At 34.0% G+C, this 16,563-nt stretch overlaps 1 protein-coding gene across 4 annotated transcripts in view; it reads right to left on the bottom strand.

Annotated features, from left to right (window-relative positions):
- The window catches only part of WDR7 (WD repeat domain 7), a 299,900-nt gene that overhangs the window by 252,698 nt on the left and 30,639 nt on the right, over window positions 1-16,563 (bottom strand). For all 4 annotated transcript variants that reach the window (XM_019722246.3, XM_019722262.3, XM_074339915.2 and 1 more), the window contains exons 8-12: window positions 16,090-16,235; window positions 15,663-15,765; window positions 12,938-13,079; window positions 12,454-12,702; window positions 11,142-11,362 (exon numbers count right to left, since the gene is read on the bottom strand). In XM_019722246.3, coding sequence (XP_019577805.3) covers window positions 11,142-11,362; window positions 12,454-12,702; window positions 12,938-13,079; window positions 15,663-15,765; window positions 16,090-16,235 — 861 coding nt within the window. The remainder of the gene's footprint in view (window positions 1-11,141; window positions 11,363-12,453; window positions 12,703-12,937; window positions 13,080-15,662; window positions 15,766-16,089; window positions 16,236-16,563) is intronic.

Below are 16,563 nucleotides of genomic sequence, written 5' to 3'. Positions count from 1 at the left end.
ATACTTTTTTTGTCACCCTCTGTATATCTTTTAAAGATTTCATTGTTATAATAGATGCAAATACATATTTTATGTAATTAAGATTTTTTTGGATGCTTTCCTACCATATTGATCAAATAATCAGTGTTTGAATCTCATAATTTGGCTGATGAAAAGATATTTAATTTTCATTGGAAATGTCTTCCATCACCATTCTCTCCTCCCATTTTGCAATAAGTAGGTTGAGAACTCCACAATATAATCTGCAAACCCCTTCAGCAGGAACCTTTTAACAGGAAGCACACCCAGTGATAGGAAAGCTGTCAGTCCCCTTGTGTGCCCATCTGAGGTGTCAAACACGTGAGACACCAGTAGCCTTCCATCTAGTAAATGTTCAGAAGCTCAATATCTTAATATTAAAAAGCCATAAATGAAAGCTTTAATATTTTATTCTCATACCCCAATTAACGGTCTCACATATTCCATTCTTGCAACCACTGGCATCCACTGACTTAAAGAGTCCCACATAAACAGATCTTACATTCTTTTTATTGTTATGCTACAGCATAGATTAAGCATCCTATCAACTTGGCTAGTACTTTTTAGGTGAAAATTACCCAAATTCGTGTTCCAAACACTATTAGCCCTGCCCTAGAAGTAATGTGCACCAATGACATCAAAAGCTAATTAAATGCAAAGGCTAACAATAAGCAACAGAATATTTAACCCAAAACGCTATTTTTATTTGATGAAAAAAGTAAGATAACTGGGTCAAGGAGAGGGAGGAAGATACTGGACTAAAACAAGTTTATTCCAAGGCCAATTATTCTTTTTCAAAGAATTCTGATTCGAAACCAAATAAAGTGTCATTGAATTTGCCAGTAAATACTCCTCACAGTACATTGCTGACGAGCAGCAGAATTCCACCAACTATCACAGAATATGATAGAGTCAGAATATACCACCTAGGTCGTCCAGCCTGACCTTACGCATTTTACAAGACTTCACTTTAAACCATTCCCAGAAACCTCTTACGTAACCTGGTCCTAAGCATCTGCCGTGAATTACAGAAATGAGAGACAGCTAGTTTATCCCATCCCGTAGCTCTCTGGGGAGATAATTTGCTTTCCAACTGTTCCCAATGTAAACTACATGTTGCTGTGCTTTTTTTTTCTGGTTTTGCTAATTTGTTTTCTAAACTGTTCTTTTTTTTTCATATCATTTCAGGAGCAATCTCTTAGCTGCCCCCAAACAATGGTTCTCTTTGTCTGAATATTCTTGAAATATATGAACACTAATGACTGTCTCTCCTTTTAAATGAGACAAGCTATAAATGACCAGCTTCTTTCACTCATAAATCAATCCCACTATTCTCTTAATCATTACTTCTTGTACTTCCCAGAACTCTTTCTATGAAACATAAATGCGCAGTTAAGATGCATCATTTATCACTTTTAAATATTCTACCTAAAGGGGAAAAAAGATCCGACGAATGTTAATTTCACTCCCATACTTTCACAAAACTGAAATTTTTTTTTCAGAAATCCATAGACCATCCTTCTTTTAAAAACAATGATAGAGAGCTATTACTTTAACAGCTATTTTAGAAAATAAGACCATATGGTCCAACAAAAACCGTGACCATCAACTTGGATAATTATGTTCTGCATGAATATTAAAACTTTTAGGGAATAGTTTTAACATCTTCACTCATTCACTATGTACAAAATATAACAATGGAGAAACACTGGTCCATCTTTCTTTGACCGCTCCCTTATTAGTAAAACAGAAAATAAAAATTGAAAAATTTAATGTAAGATTATGAAGATATTGCCTATTAGAGTAAAAAGATGTACTTAACAACATGGAGATAATTTGTTAGTTTAGGGACTGAGATAGACAAATCTGAGGACTCTGAAAATGTTCTAAGATTTTAAGAAACTCAAGTGTTGCCCTCTTCCCCCTCTCTGCACACCAGTCAGCTGTCTACAGTTACTGCCCAACCCCTCACCCAAATCTTGGGCTGCACACACTCAGGGCCTAGCGTCTGTAACAAAGGGCCTCACTTACCTGAGTGCACTGACTTATGACTCCAGGCCGCTGCAGGTCCTGCCCTTCTACTTCCTGACTCTTCACTTAGAACTTGAATGGCACTGTCCATCTCACCTAGTAACTTGAACCTGCCTGCCTGGCCTCCACCTGTTCACCCCAATCATACCTGTACCCTTATAAGACATAAACACTGTATTGACAGACCTCTGCTAGAACCAGAATAGTTTTACCTTTCGCATGGAAACAAATGGGTTAATAGATAGTGTCCCCATTTTTCTAAAGGAATATACTGAAAGAATCTGTGTATCTGCTTCCTAGCGGTAAATTAATAGAACATATATGCTAAAAATACATCTTTGTTTACAAAGGATGCTGGCTTGCTTTTGAAGTCTTTATCAAAGAACACAGGGAAATCTAACCCTGTGTCGACAGTTAGGCAAGAAAGTTGTGCCTAGCCCATAATTTGTACCCCAAGAAAACAGACAGATGGGTTTAACCCCACCCCCAGATCATCGGGGTCATGATGGTTTTGCAATGGTCATACCCTTCTATAATCTACCTACTATTCCAGAGAAATGACAGTTTTGTCCCCTCAGACAGTTGGAAACCCCCGTGTTCAGGAAGTGAGCAGGGAGAGAATAATACCCACTCAAGACTACAATTTCAAGGGAATTCGGGGAGAGTAAAACCCTCTCGTCTAGTTACTCTTGATACCTTCAAACTTCTGTCACGCAATAAAAAGACGCAAAGTTAGACTGACAGAGAAAGGGGACTTATCACTAATTTGGGCACACTCTACAACCAACTGGCCATAGTTGGGAACAGGGAAATGAAAAGTAGTTTCTAATATAGGAACAAAGTATACCTATCATAAAATCATTCCAGTGCTGGAAATGAATGAAGATATTGCCTAGATTTAGTCCTTTAGCATCTAAATGACGATGTAGGTGACTGAAAATAGAATAACAACAATAAGATTGATTTAATTAGCTCCTATTTCAGGCCGGGCATTATCTCAAAACTTGAAACCAACATTTCACAGAAAGTGTCGCCAGAGCTCTACGATGTTAAGTAACCTGCGAAAGCCGCCCAAGATAAAGACAAACATGCAGGTGTGCTTGGTTTAAAGGCCCTGTTCTCACTCACAGGACTAACCAGTGGTTCATTAGTTTAGGCTCCACAGGCTTACAGAGGCGTTTTCTCCAACTCCTTTTGAAAGTTTTCATGTAGGTCTAAGAAAAACCACCGATTATGACTCTGAAAAGAAAAATCATCGTACAATAACTGGTATTTTTTGGTGGTGTTTGTAGTACGAAGACAAGTTCATGAACTCATCCTGAAAAAGTGCTCCATACCTCACTGCTGAATATCACTATAGTCACCTTCGAAGTACTCCCCTTGGGAAGCTATGCACTGACACCAGCGCCTCGTCCACCCTTCAAAGCAATTTTGGGACTCTTTTTCTGGAATGGCCATCAGAGCTGTCATCGTATTACCCTTGATGTCCTGAATGTCATCAAAATGTCTTCCTTTCAATATTTCCTTTATCTTTGGGTAAAGAAAGAAGTCATTGGGGGCCAGATCAGGTGAGTAGGGAGAGTGTTCCAATACAGCTATTTGTTTACTGGCTAAAAGCTCCCTCACAGACAGTGCCATGTGAGCTGGTGCATTGTCGTGATGCAAGAGCCATGAATTGTTGGCGAAAAGTTCAGATTGTCTACCTTTTTCACACAGCCTTTTCAGCACTTTCAAATAGTAAACTTGGTTAACTGCTTGTCCAGTTGGTACAAATCCATAATGAATATTCCCTCTGATATCAGAAAAGGTTAGCAACATCGTAGCGACAAGTTCCCGAACTTAATTGTCACACTTGTATACATTCTTCTTTTCTAATTTGTATCATTCTATTTGCATTCTACTTTACTCTCTCGTCAAATCTTTCTTAGGAAGAATACCTTCAATATTTTACTTTTGAGTACAATTTCGTATTTTATCATCTTAACCTTTTTTTTTTCCAAATACTCTTCCTAAGTGGGATGAAATAAAGTGGCCTAATGGGCTCACATACAGCTAGCCTGCAGCATATACAAAACATTACACTGATCTCTTGGTCATTATTTTCAAAGTGATGTACAACTATGTCAAATGCCTGCCAGTATTTGCCACATACAGATCCATCAGGTACTAGTCAGGACAACTTATCACGAGCTCCAGACTGACTGCTCCCATCACGCACACAATACTACGTACCTCTGCAAACAGAGGTTGTTCATAGACATACATGATTCTATACTCACCCACAAAACTAATACATTCAAACACCTTCAAAATACATCCAATACATTCAAATACATTTAAAAAACTACGACATTCAAATAGGTATCACCCTTCTTGAAAGTCTTCCCAAACCCCCAAAACTGGCTTACTCAATTTCTCGGACCTCCCTGAGGGCCTGATATTCAGGGATGTCACAAAACGGGTACTTCAGAATATCATGCTGCATTCTAATTGTTTTCTCGTCTGGCTCTTCCATTAGATGTAATTCTTTAAAACAGGGACTATACCTTAACCACTATTATATACCTGGTCCTCGAAGGACCTGGAATATAGCAGGCACTCAGATATTTGCAGAATGAATGACTATTCAAAAATATGCTGTAGCTCACTGAACAGCCACCTTAAAAGGTCACTTTTTCTAATAACTTCTGCCATTTTAAAGGAAATTTTAACTCATTTTAAAATTGCTCTATGATCAAGTTACTCAAGAAAAATCAGTCTTTGCCTGTGTCATACTACCTTTTCAGTCCAAAGTAAAAAGTCAATTTAATCAACCACTTCATTCACAAAGTTTAGCACCAAATCATTTGTATTTTTAAAAAGTAACTTTCGTGCCACATGTAATCTTCTCAAGAACATGAGGTAAGACCTAAAGGAAACTTTCCAAAAGAGAGGCATTTCTAAAATGTTTAGCATAATATCAGACAGCTAAAATAAGAATACAATCTTTCTCATTACTGTTGAAGGGACTCCTCACTGATGTCTCTGGAATATTACTAATTTTCTTTCAGCTCCTTCCACAAGAGACAGGGTTTATTGTACTTGAATATATAGATAATATCTATGGCAGGAAAATTTTATTTTCTAATCTTGCATACAATAGCAATATCATAGTAGAAAAATTTGAAAAACAGAATTATGAAGAATAAAATATAAATTAATCAGAATGGACAAATACACTATGGGTACATTAACACATTTGTGTTTACAAAATGAGAACGACTACTATACACTTACACTTACTCTACAGACTGTACTTACAAACCTAGAAAATGAGCAAGACTTAAAAGATTGTAAGCAGGATAATGAAGAACGATGGGGGTAAATGGTGGTTATATAAACCTATTCTTAAATTTTGAAGAGCAATTTGGCAATACCTATTCAAAAGCCTTTAAAAATTAGTGTCCTTTTTTATACAGCAATTTCATATTTAAGAATTTATCTGAAAAATATCATTCCACATGTGCAAAAATGCTTAGCTACATTCATTTGCATCACCACTGTTGATAAGAGAAAAATTTTTAGTAAAGCAACATTCTAAAAATTTATGATAAAATTAACTACAGACTAACATTAAAAATGATGTTAGAATAGACTTAGTGACATAGAAAGATGATCAGAACAGATTTAGAAAATATCTGTATCTTATATAACACTGTATTATTTAATTGAAATAAATAAACATTAATTTCAAAAAGACAGTACTGAATGCATAAAAATGTATGGTCTCAAAATCTAAAAGAATTAAGTGTTAAGGAGGAAACAGAATGTTACAGAACACTGTGTCCACTGTAATATATTATTGAAAACGAATGGTAGGTCTGTTTCCTGCTTTCACTTAATTTCAATTACCAAAGTTTATTCTGCTTGGCTTCAGAGACTATGCTTTAATTATAGACATTGCTTTATAAATGTAATATTCAAGTTAAAATAATAATAAAAGTCCAAATTCAAACAGGTAAGAGAAGACCCAATTCATGTAAAAGCTATAGGTGAAAAGTACAATATATTAAAAGAAAACCTAATTTGCTAACTGCTGTAACCAGCTGTGAACATTAGCCACACTCGCATACACATAGTCATAAATATACCATTCATATTATCGTATCTCTGTCTCTAAGGGCTAAGGATTTCATACTGTCAAATGAAGGCACAAACTAACGTACAGGTTAGATACCTGGCATTGCGGTTTTCACAAAGCCCTGCTGCCCCCTTCTGGATATTTCTGGAGATTACATGACATTAAAAGTTTTAGTAAGGTGTTATAAATGAGAAATAATCATTTAACTAATCTATTAAAGAACTTAGCTTATATGCTCACAGAGACACATATATATTATTGGTACTAAATAATTTATTTTGAAACATGTTCCAAAAATTCTGTTCTGAATAGTTCTAACAGCAGCAAAAAGCTCTGATAATTCAATCATCCATGCCAATGAGAGAAGAAAATGAAAAATGTATATTTACTAACAGTAAATAAAATTGACACTTAAAGAAGTCACATTTTTGTTCCCTTCCATCTCATTCTTCTCACTCCCCAAACAAAGCAAAATCTGATTTTGGCACTTACATTTCTAGTTCAATTTTAATACTTTCACTACCTATACATGTATCCATAAATATCCATGTGTTCTCAAAATGTAAATAAATGGTATCATATTGCATTACACACCCAAATGTTCCATGTCACAGCTGTACTTCCAAAATGCAGCCACCCATTGCATAAATCAATGGAGGAAATGTAGAGAGTTCTGTGCAAAGATATCAGTACAATTCTACAGTTAAGAACGATACTATCGAGTCACTAGGGTTATTTTTCCACTTCTGAATTTTCAGTCCTGTCAATCATATCTACATGGTTTATTAAGGAAAATAACCCTAAGTGCTTTTCAAAGCACTCCTAGTATTTTAAAATTTTCCTCTTTTAGTATTTTTCTTTCCAAAGTCTGGTTTCTTTGAAAATAAAATATGTAAAAATAAAAGAAAATGTTCCCGAGTCTCGGAGAGTGGACTCCTTTATACCAGAAGCTGTAGTAACAGGAGAACGATAAATAAGAGGAGAAGGTGAAATAAGCTGGCTGGAAGGTGGGAGGGAAGAGATTGGCCCATTCTCCTCTATGACGACATAATCCTAATGCTCGAGATTTAGGAGAACTTTCCTGCTGCAGCACTCCAGCACCATAAATATACCTGCCCTCCCTTTCAGTGGTTGTCTTCCTACGACTTCCCCGCTAACTGGTACACTCATTTGGCCTCCCCCAGCCTAGAGATTCAGATTTTCCAAATTCACCCAAACCTACCTCGGACAGATATTCAAATCTAGAAAGCGTTCTATCTCTAACCACTCTCTGGCACTTAAATTTCTTAGTTATTAGAATAAGGTTAAACTAAAATGCTATAATTCTGAACTATTAAAATATAGTACAGAAAATCTGAGTGATTATAAGACATTGCACTCAGGGTTAAGGGAACCTCAAAGCTGGAGAATAGGAGAGAAAGGGATACTGGCTTTTCATTAATAACCTTTAATACCTTTTTATTTTATACTACGTGCATCATTACCTATTTATAAAATATTTTTAAGATACTATGGCAAATAATATTCTAAGTGCAGATGAAAATTAGTAAGTCAGTTAAAAATTTAGCAAGACTTTTGAAAAAGCTCTATATGAGTATTCGAAGTGGCAATCTAATTTAATAATAAATGCTCCACTTTAAATTTGAATCCTATTAAAACTGCTAAAGAACTATCCTATCTGAACAGTAGTACTGTGTTTCGTCAAAAATAAGACCTAGCCAGACAGTCAGCTCTAATGCGTCTTTTGGAGCAAAAATATGAGACCCAGTCTTATTTTACTATAATATAATATACCATAGTATAATATCGGTCTTATATTAATTTTTGTTCCAGAAGACGCCTTAGAGCTGATGGTCCGGATAGGTCTTATTTTCAGGGAAACATGGTATACAAGGTCAAAGCCATTCATTTAAAAATAATAACACAACTTGGAATGACAAACAAAAATGGTATAGGACTTTATTTTATATTATGTTATATAATACTATTTAAATAGTATCACCTCAGTTTTCATATATGTACACATATACATATATACTATTGATATATGTATATATTTATATGTATATACATTTTGTTTTATCCAGAAACTAGACCAACAAAAAAGGAAAAAACAACCTCAAAGGGAATTTTTTCCTCTACATTCCATACACTTAACACGTTGCGTACGGATCACGAGAATCTTCACGAGGGATTTAAACCCCGCCATACGCAACGTGTTAAGAAGAAAGAAATAGAAATGGCAAATAACCTAATATTAGAGATCTCAAAACTACTAGTTCCAGCACCTCTCAAAAGTCAATATACTGTTAGTCAAATCTCACATTTCGGAGTCATTTACAAAACTACTTAGCTGTCTCCAGCTCTACCATCTGGCAGAGAGGATTTCATTAGGTATTTCTTCACTAGCTACCTAAGCTAGGAGACAAACACTGATTTTGCTTACTACTTTTTCTTAACAACCTTCTATATTTTAGGAAACATGAAATATGACTGTAAGAAAAATCATCAATCTTGTACATTCTTAATGACGATTTAAGTGATGTTTAAAACACAACAACCATTTCTGTTTTAGAACATCTTTTCCTGAAAAACAAAAAAAAATTGGAAGAAGGCAAAACTTAACTTCCTTCTGAATACAGCTATGATAAAAACCAAAACTCTATTCTAATCAAACAAGCAGAAGACAAACATTTCAGCATTTATCTTTTATCATTATGTTCGGTAAGTTTTATCATCTTAGGACTGTGAAGTAATCTAATCTACCAGAGATCACAACTTTAAAATAAAAATATTTTCTGCTAAAGGAAAATGACACTGGATCAATTGATAAGTGCAGCAGCAATTCAAGTAGAACCAGCATATGATATGGTTGACTCTAATCGCAGCTAAACAGTCACTTGCTTAAACATTTAGCAACTACCGAATTCTTCTTAGCTTTTCATTGATCAGGTAGGATCTTTGATCTTTAAAGACATTAGTGATGTACCTAAAAACACCAGCTAAATGAAAAGGTTATTAACGGGGCAGTCATTACTTACTTGTGAAATTATTGCAAAGCTAAAAGCAAGATTCTTGTCTTCATCAGTACTTTTGAATGGCAATTAAAAGCAAGAAAATCGCTTATTTTTCAGGCTTCAGTAAGTAAATAGCAAGTTATACATCATTTTTCAAGTACCTTATCTGTGTCGCTTTTTCATATTCCCCGGGCAACTAGGTAGCACGTTTGGACCACTCATAGTCTAACTGGTCCATTCTCTACTTACTTACATAGATGTCTATTAAGGAGACGTTTTATGCACCAAAAATTATTTTTAAATGTAATTGGTCAAAAACATTTTATTATATTAAATACCACTTGAATTAAAAAAAAAAAAAGAAACCAGAAAATACTCTCATACTAACACATGAGCTTACTTTTTTTAATGTGGCCATTAGAAAATGTATTAATGTAGTTCAAAACAGAAACCATGACTTTATAGAAACCCTTCCAAATTTTCCTTTTACCTATAAACATAATGTTATAAATATATATTAACTACAATATTCCAAATATTTTATTCTTATAAAAACAAAAATCAGCCAAATCAGAAAAGGTTGTTCTCACCTGATAGAAAATAAGCTAAATAAATTTCAGCATGGAAAAATTAGGTATTTCTTCAAATGTGTCTAGTCAGAGATAAAAATTTTCATGTTTCATTATGGCACATTACTATAAAATGAAGTTTTAGGAGGGGGGTTGTAATAGTGCTATAATTTATGAGCTAAATTTACTTCACTACAATATGACATAATATTGGTTATTTAAATAAATACATAAGAATTTCTCACAGTGACAAAGATAAACTAACAACCAAACTGGAAGGAAAGAAAAAGACAGGAATAAAAAAGAAGGAAGAGAATGATTAATAACCTGAATTTTTAAATCTGACAGAATAAAAGAGACACACTGGTGCTAGGACTTCTTACAAAGGCACCAATATCAAATCAAACAAAATCTAGTACTGGCAGAACATGGCAGATAAAGTACATTATCAGGAGGATTGAGCAGAAAGGCCAAAGAAAGTTTCTTGGATTTTGGAATAACATACCTTGTGAATACTGCATCAGATGCAAATGTTTTGTAATTCAGTAAGACCGTAACTGGTGACAGTGAATGGATTATAATAAGCATGAAATATGTGTGCAAGAAGATAGTTCATGTATGTATGTGTGCAAATGGGATGTGTGTGTGTGTGTGTGTGTGTGTGTGTGTGTGTGTTGGGAGCTGGTGATTATGCACGACGTTGGCTGATCATGTGAAGAAGTTCGTGGTTAATAAACAGTAAAAGAAATTATGGCTCGGTTACTTATCAGTCCTGAGCCCTCCTAAAATCTTCTTTCTAAAACCACTGGGCTTTCTATCTGACATCACAGCCTGACTGACACACACAGCACTGAGACAGCAATCTACTTTCACAAAGGTATGTACAAAAGTTTCCAAAATTATCATCAGTGACTGTTCTAGTTTCCTTTGTCCCAATAACCGTTCATTTAAACAAACCCTATTTAGAAGTATTGATAAATATTTTTGCCTCTACCAAAGCACACATTCCCTATCTTTTGGCTCAGATGGGCCTGACAATAATGAGACCGTAGAATGTCTTTGGGATATTTAAATTATTTTAAAACAGAAAATTGAAACTTCATTCAATAAACATATTCTAAACTGCTTCTATATTTCAGGGACAAGCCATGCTATTTAGGAACTAATAACAGGAAAACATACTATGTGCATCTTCTATTTCTAGGTGCCCAATAGTAAATAATCATAACTTTGCCTAGATTATGTGTTACCATTACTCAGTTTTAAAATCAAAAGGGTTTTGTTTATTCATTTGTCACATTTAAGTCACTCTAGACTCCACTTATGTTAAGCCTGATAGCAGCAGAACTCAGTACTATACAGTGAAATAACGTTTGATCAACTTACACTACAGTTTTCAGGTGGAACTAGAAGTTGAGTAATCTCGCCACCATGCACACAAAAGATATGTTTCATTTCTCCAGAAAATATGTCCCAAATTATGACCGAAAAATCCACACCTCCAGAGATCAGATATCTTTGATCATAACGAGCTGAGACCTGATGAGGATATAGCAAACATGTGACTTTGTTCCGATGACCACGGAGTGTTCTGTGAGGTGGCCAACCTGTGAATGAGGTTTTGGATTTAAAAATGGGAAAATTAAAGTCTTACAAAATTTCAACAAATAAAAGTAAACATGAATCATCAAAATAGCTATAAATTTTATCATAGAAAAGGCTTCTAATTTTACATTCTAGAACTGCTCTACCCAATACAGCAGCTACTAGCCACGAGACCACTGAGCACTTGAAATGTGGTTAGACCAGATTCGTATGGGCTCTAAACGTAAAACATACATAAGATTTCAAAGACTTAGTACAAAAAAATAATAATGTTAAATATCTCATTGAAATGCAAATAGTTTTGCTATATTGAGTTAAATCAAATATATTAAAATTAATTTCACCTGCTTCATTTTTACTTTTTTTTAATGTGGCCATTAGAAAATCACATATATTTATATATATCTATACATCGATATAGACATATATCTATATATCGATATATAGAGATATATACTGGGGGTGCCAAAAAATGTATACACATTTTAAGAGATGTTAACACTTTGGTCAACGTTGCTCAAGCAGTAGTTCGCTGTAATCAGAAGTGTCTGGACGCTGATGGGAACCACTTTGAGTACCTGTTGTAATTGCAGAAGTCAAACGTGACTTGTATTCATCTTTTGGAGTATTAAAATTTTAATACAGTCTTTTCCTTTCTTAAAAATGTGTATACATTTTTTGGCACCCTCTGTGTGTATGTATGTGTATATATATATATATATATATATATATATATATATATATATATATTATATATGTCCACTGGACAACACTGTTTTAAAAGATTACAAGTATTATTAACAATATGATTATTTAGTAAACCATTAAGATAACTAATAATAAATGAAACTCTTAACATATATCAAAGAAATAAAATTGGATACTTCTTTATTCACAGTCATTAGATGGTATTTATTCCAAGAAGAGGCACTGAGTATGTTATTATCTACATATGAAACTCTACCAACTATATAGCACACTTACAACTACACTGATTCATTGTATTTGTTAAAAACGAAGAGTGCCAGCATTGTTAATATCATGGTTCCAGAGCTCTCAGAACACTTTAGACCCTGGTGGGTCTTCAGTATACCTCTTCGGAGCATGTGTTCGCCTTGCAGCAGCTGCACTATGGCCGTCTGTGTGGCGGGGACAATAATGATGCTTCCGTCCTCACGGCCACACACAAGTCGTCCATGTGCTGGTATGTACACACTTGCGGTCACTTTAAGAGGTTCATTATTACTGGGAATCACATTCAGCTGATCTATAATTCCAGCAGGACAAGGATTCAGCTTATCAAATGCCTCTTGCAAACTAACAGACGTTGTCACTTCCAACCCTGTGGAGGTTTTGTTTGGTATAAAAGGAAAACATTTGTGCATGTTAGAAAAAAATTAAAAACATTCAACACACTTACGGTTGACTCAGTAATATACCAAAAATGATAACTGTCATCAACCATAATTCTAAGAAGGAAAAAACATACGTACATTACGAATTTGTTATTCAGTGGTTAGTATTTAGGTTGTTAAATTAAAAGAATTAAGAAATTGCTACACATGATTTACTATTACCTCCTTCACGTTCCTGTTTATCAGGTATGTCTGAAACGTTCCAAATATTCAATCTTCCAGAAGAATCTCCCTGAATTAATAGTTTATGGAAGTATTCCCTGCATCCATAGAAGAACCGAGTAACAGGAGGACAAATTAGCAACTGGAAAAAAAAAATTGTTCAAATATGTTTAGCTATCTTTTTAATCAAAATATTTCACCATCAACATTTTTTCAAGTAAGGATGTTAATGATTACTTTGCTTCAGTACCAGAATAAAAAAAGTGTTTATAGCATGAGTATTCAACAATATTTTTATATAACTTTGTAGCATTAATGTACATGTCAACTAATATTCAAATCCATTTGATCACAAGCATTCAAAGAAATGAAAATTATATTTATATAGTCTTTCTATAGAATTACTATTTATACTTTTTCTCTGCTTTATAAAAATCTATAACTCACCAAAACAATGCAATTTACTTAACTGTCTCTTATTAAACAATTACTACAATATACTACTCTTTACTAAAAAGAAGGCTCCATTTAAAAGGTCAAAAGGGGAGAACTGCTAACGCTCGCCTTTTGCCCATTCCTGACTAATCACTAGGAACAACAGTAAAATTAAACGACTAAGTTTGTGCAACTGGAAAACTCTGCTTTTTAAATTAAAAAAAAATTTTTTTTTCCATTTATAAGTTTTACATTTTTATTCTTAGGAACAATGAAAGACTCTTTTTTAATTTAATTTATTTTTACGATTAGTTTCAGGGGTACAAAACAATATTATTAGACATTTACACCCCTCACAAAGTGATAACCCCCCCCCAAGTCTACTCCATCTGACATCATACACAGCTATTACAGTACCACAGACTGCATTCCGTATGCTGTACTGTACATCCCATAACTATATATTTAATTATAGTTGACATTCTATATTATTTTATATTAGTTGCAGGTGTACAGTGCAGTGGTTAGGCATTTATACAATCTATGAAGTGATCCCCCCCTCCGGTAAGTCCAGTGCCATCTTACACCCTACATAGTCTTTACAACATTATTGATTATATTCCCCTTACTGTATTTCACATCCCCGTGACTATTCTGTGACTACCAATCTGTACTTTCTAATCCCTTCACCTTCTCCCCCATCCCCCAACCCCTCCCATCTAGCAACCATCAGTTTTTTTCTCTGTATCTATGAGGACTCCATTTTTTTTTTAAATGAGAATATTCTTCAGCTAATAGTATAACATTTTACAAAGTCACATTTACATAATCAATTTGAATTATGTTAGCTATAAATTACTAGGAAGAAAAACCATTCATTAGGGTCTTCTGTATATTTTCATTTTTAAAACAAATTATTTTTCTGATTAGGATCTTATACCTTCAGTCAGATCATATATTTGAAAACTCTAAACAGTGATAGAATCCTAAAATTAAATTTTTGAGTATCAATTCACAGATAATTGATTATTAAAACATAGAATCTTATCCTGAAAATCAGTAATGAAGAGAATTCAGTTTGGACAATTATAGTGAACAAGTAATCTAATTAGTATGTTTGATATTAGTTGTTTTCCTAAAAAGACCTAGCCTATGGAAACTATATACTAAGTATAATCAATTATTTGACTTTTCTTAAAGTCTGAAAACTAGTAAAAGTATTAATGGATAAACAACATGCTGAACAAGAAGTTGCTACAGCAGCTGGAATAACCAATATTTCACATTTTAACATATGAATGTCTCATACCCTATATTAATAATAATATATTTTAATTGGAAATGATAAAGGAGGTGATATTTAAGGAAACATGATATAAATTTGTTTTACTTTGTGTAGATTTTTTTATAAAGTCAGTATCCCTTAGTTTTATTGGAAGTGATTGTCTCGGTTAGAGCAGTCAGCACGAGTTTACGTTAAGAGAATATAGGACAGGTTATAAAGGATCTTATTTGTACCTACATGTATAAATTCTGGATATTCAAAATACTCATGGTACATAACAGTTCCCTTCCACTCACTACCCCTCTACATAAAGATGGAACGAAATGTTCAGAATGATAAAGCTGTAGAAATCCAGAACATAAGGAAACTTTATTTCCAAAACCAAAATTTCTTTCTTACTGCTCAAAGACTATAGAGTGGAAACCCCAGTACCAAGTGCTGTTGCATTTCAACTTTCAATTGATATTAACCAGGTTTTAAGAAATTGTAATAAACTTTGGTTTTTTATAGAGAAAAATGTCTTGTACTCTTCATTTCTAAAAGCTAATGATTTAAATCACTACATGATTTTTGGAAGATACTGCAATGCCTTGTTCAAGTACTGAACTATTATTAGTGAGCATTATTACATGGTTATCTTCGCCCTTCCAAAAGGGTATTACATCTGTCACTGGTTTTATAATGGCTTGATAGTGTAAAATAAATTTACATTATCAATAGGAACTTTATCAAAAAGCCATTTCCACTATGTAATCAGCATTAGATCATTTGTATTCTCAGAGAACGGTAAATGCTGTATTATAGGCATATCACATGTGTAAGATATGCAAATTTTAAAATCGTACTTACAATCAACCATATCAAACTGTTTTAAAATGTCTAACATAGTGCCTTGAATTATATTGTACCTTTCAAATGATGAGCTACCAAAAAAGACACCAAAAAAGAGTTCTGAAAATTTTTCAACATAACCATCAATTGTAAATGATACCTGAAGAATTTTACCTCTTTATCTGTTCGATCCAAGAGGCTATCTTGTACAGGAGGAATTAAATTTTCAACCGCTTTCCCCACATCACTGCGAAATGAATCACTAGCTGGAAGGGAACTGAAAATGAGAAAAATACATCATTCAATTAAAATACTGACATTAAATATTTTGTCATGCCCCAGGAGGTTTTTGGACATGAACAAAAAATGGATTTTTAAATTACAGCTAATTTAATTTGGCATTAAATTAAATAATGAACATCATTCAAATAGTCTATTTCCAATAAAAATTCACCTAATTTTTGTACTTAAAAGTTAAACTGGAATTACATATCTAACTTAAGAAGTTCTGAGGTTTTTTTCACCTAAATTAAATAGTTATACCCCAAATTTGGAATCTTTTGCTTTTGATTAAAGTCCTAACTTATTATTTGTTGAATACCTGGCAGGTAGTTTGTAAATGTAACTTTGCCCATTTTCGGTCCAAATGATTACTTTATCTGCTGATACAAAGTCACCTCCAGTCCATGTCTGTCCATTTTCACTAGGACCTGAACACAACAGGGAATAATCTCCAGCATCAAATACCTACAAAGAATAAGAAATTCACAGTCTTGTCCATTTTGGTGTCATTTAAGTGAGATACAGCAACATTTTAACTAAAAAACAAACAAAAACAAAATGAAGAAAACCTTCTAGAAATACACTTAACAAACTCAGGCCTTTCAAGCTCACTACGTCAGTGAAAGATGCTTTGTCAGTGAGCCCCAGAGCACAGCCACCGGCAACAGGAACACAGGTAGGTTTCCAGCTGCGTGGTCAGACAGCAGACCAGGACAGGTGAGGACAAAAAGCCTTCACCTTTCTTATCCAGAGGGAGAAGTGCTTCATTGAAGAATGGCAAGTGACAGGGAGC

The sequence above is a fragment of the Rhinolophus sinicus genome, chromosome 4, assembly GCF_057876585.1.
Source record: "Rhinolophus sinicus isolate RSI-liver-muscle chromosome 4, RSI-T2T, whole genome shotgun sequence".
In the NCBI taxonomy this organism is placed as follows: domain Eukaryota; kingdom Metazoa; phylum Chordata; class Mammalia; order Chiroptera; family Rhinolophidae; genus Rhinolophus; species Rhinolophus sinicus.
The sequence above is the reverse complement of the archived record's forward strand: the minus strand, read 5'-3'. Positions and strand labels throughout refer to the sequence as shown.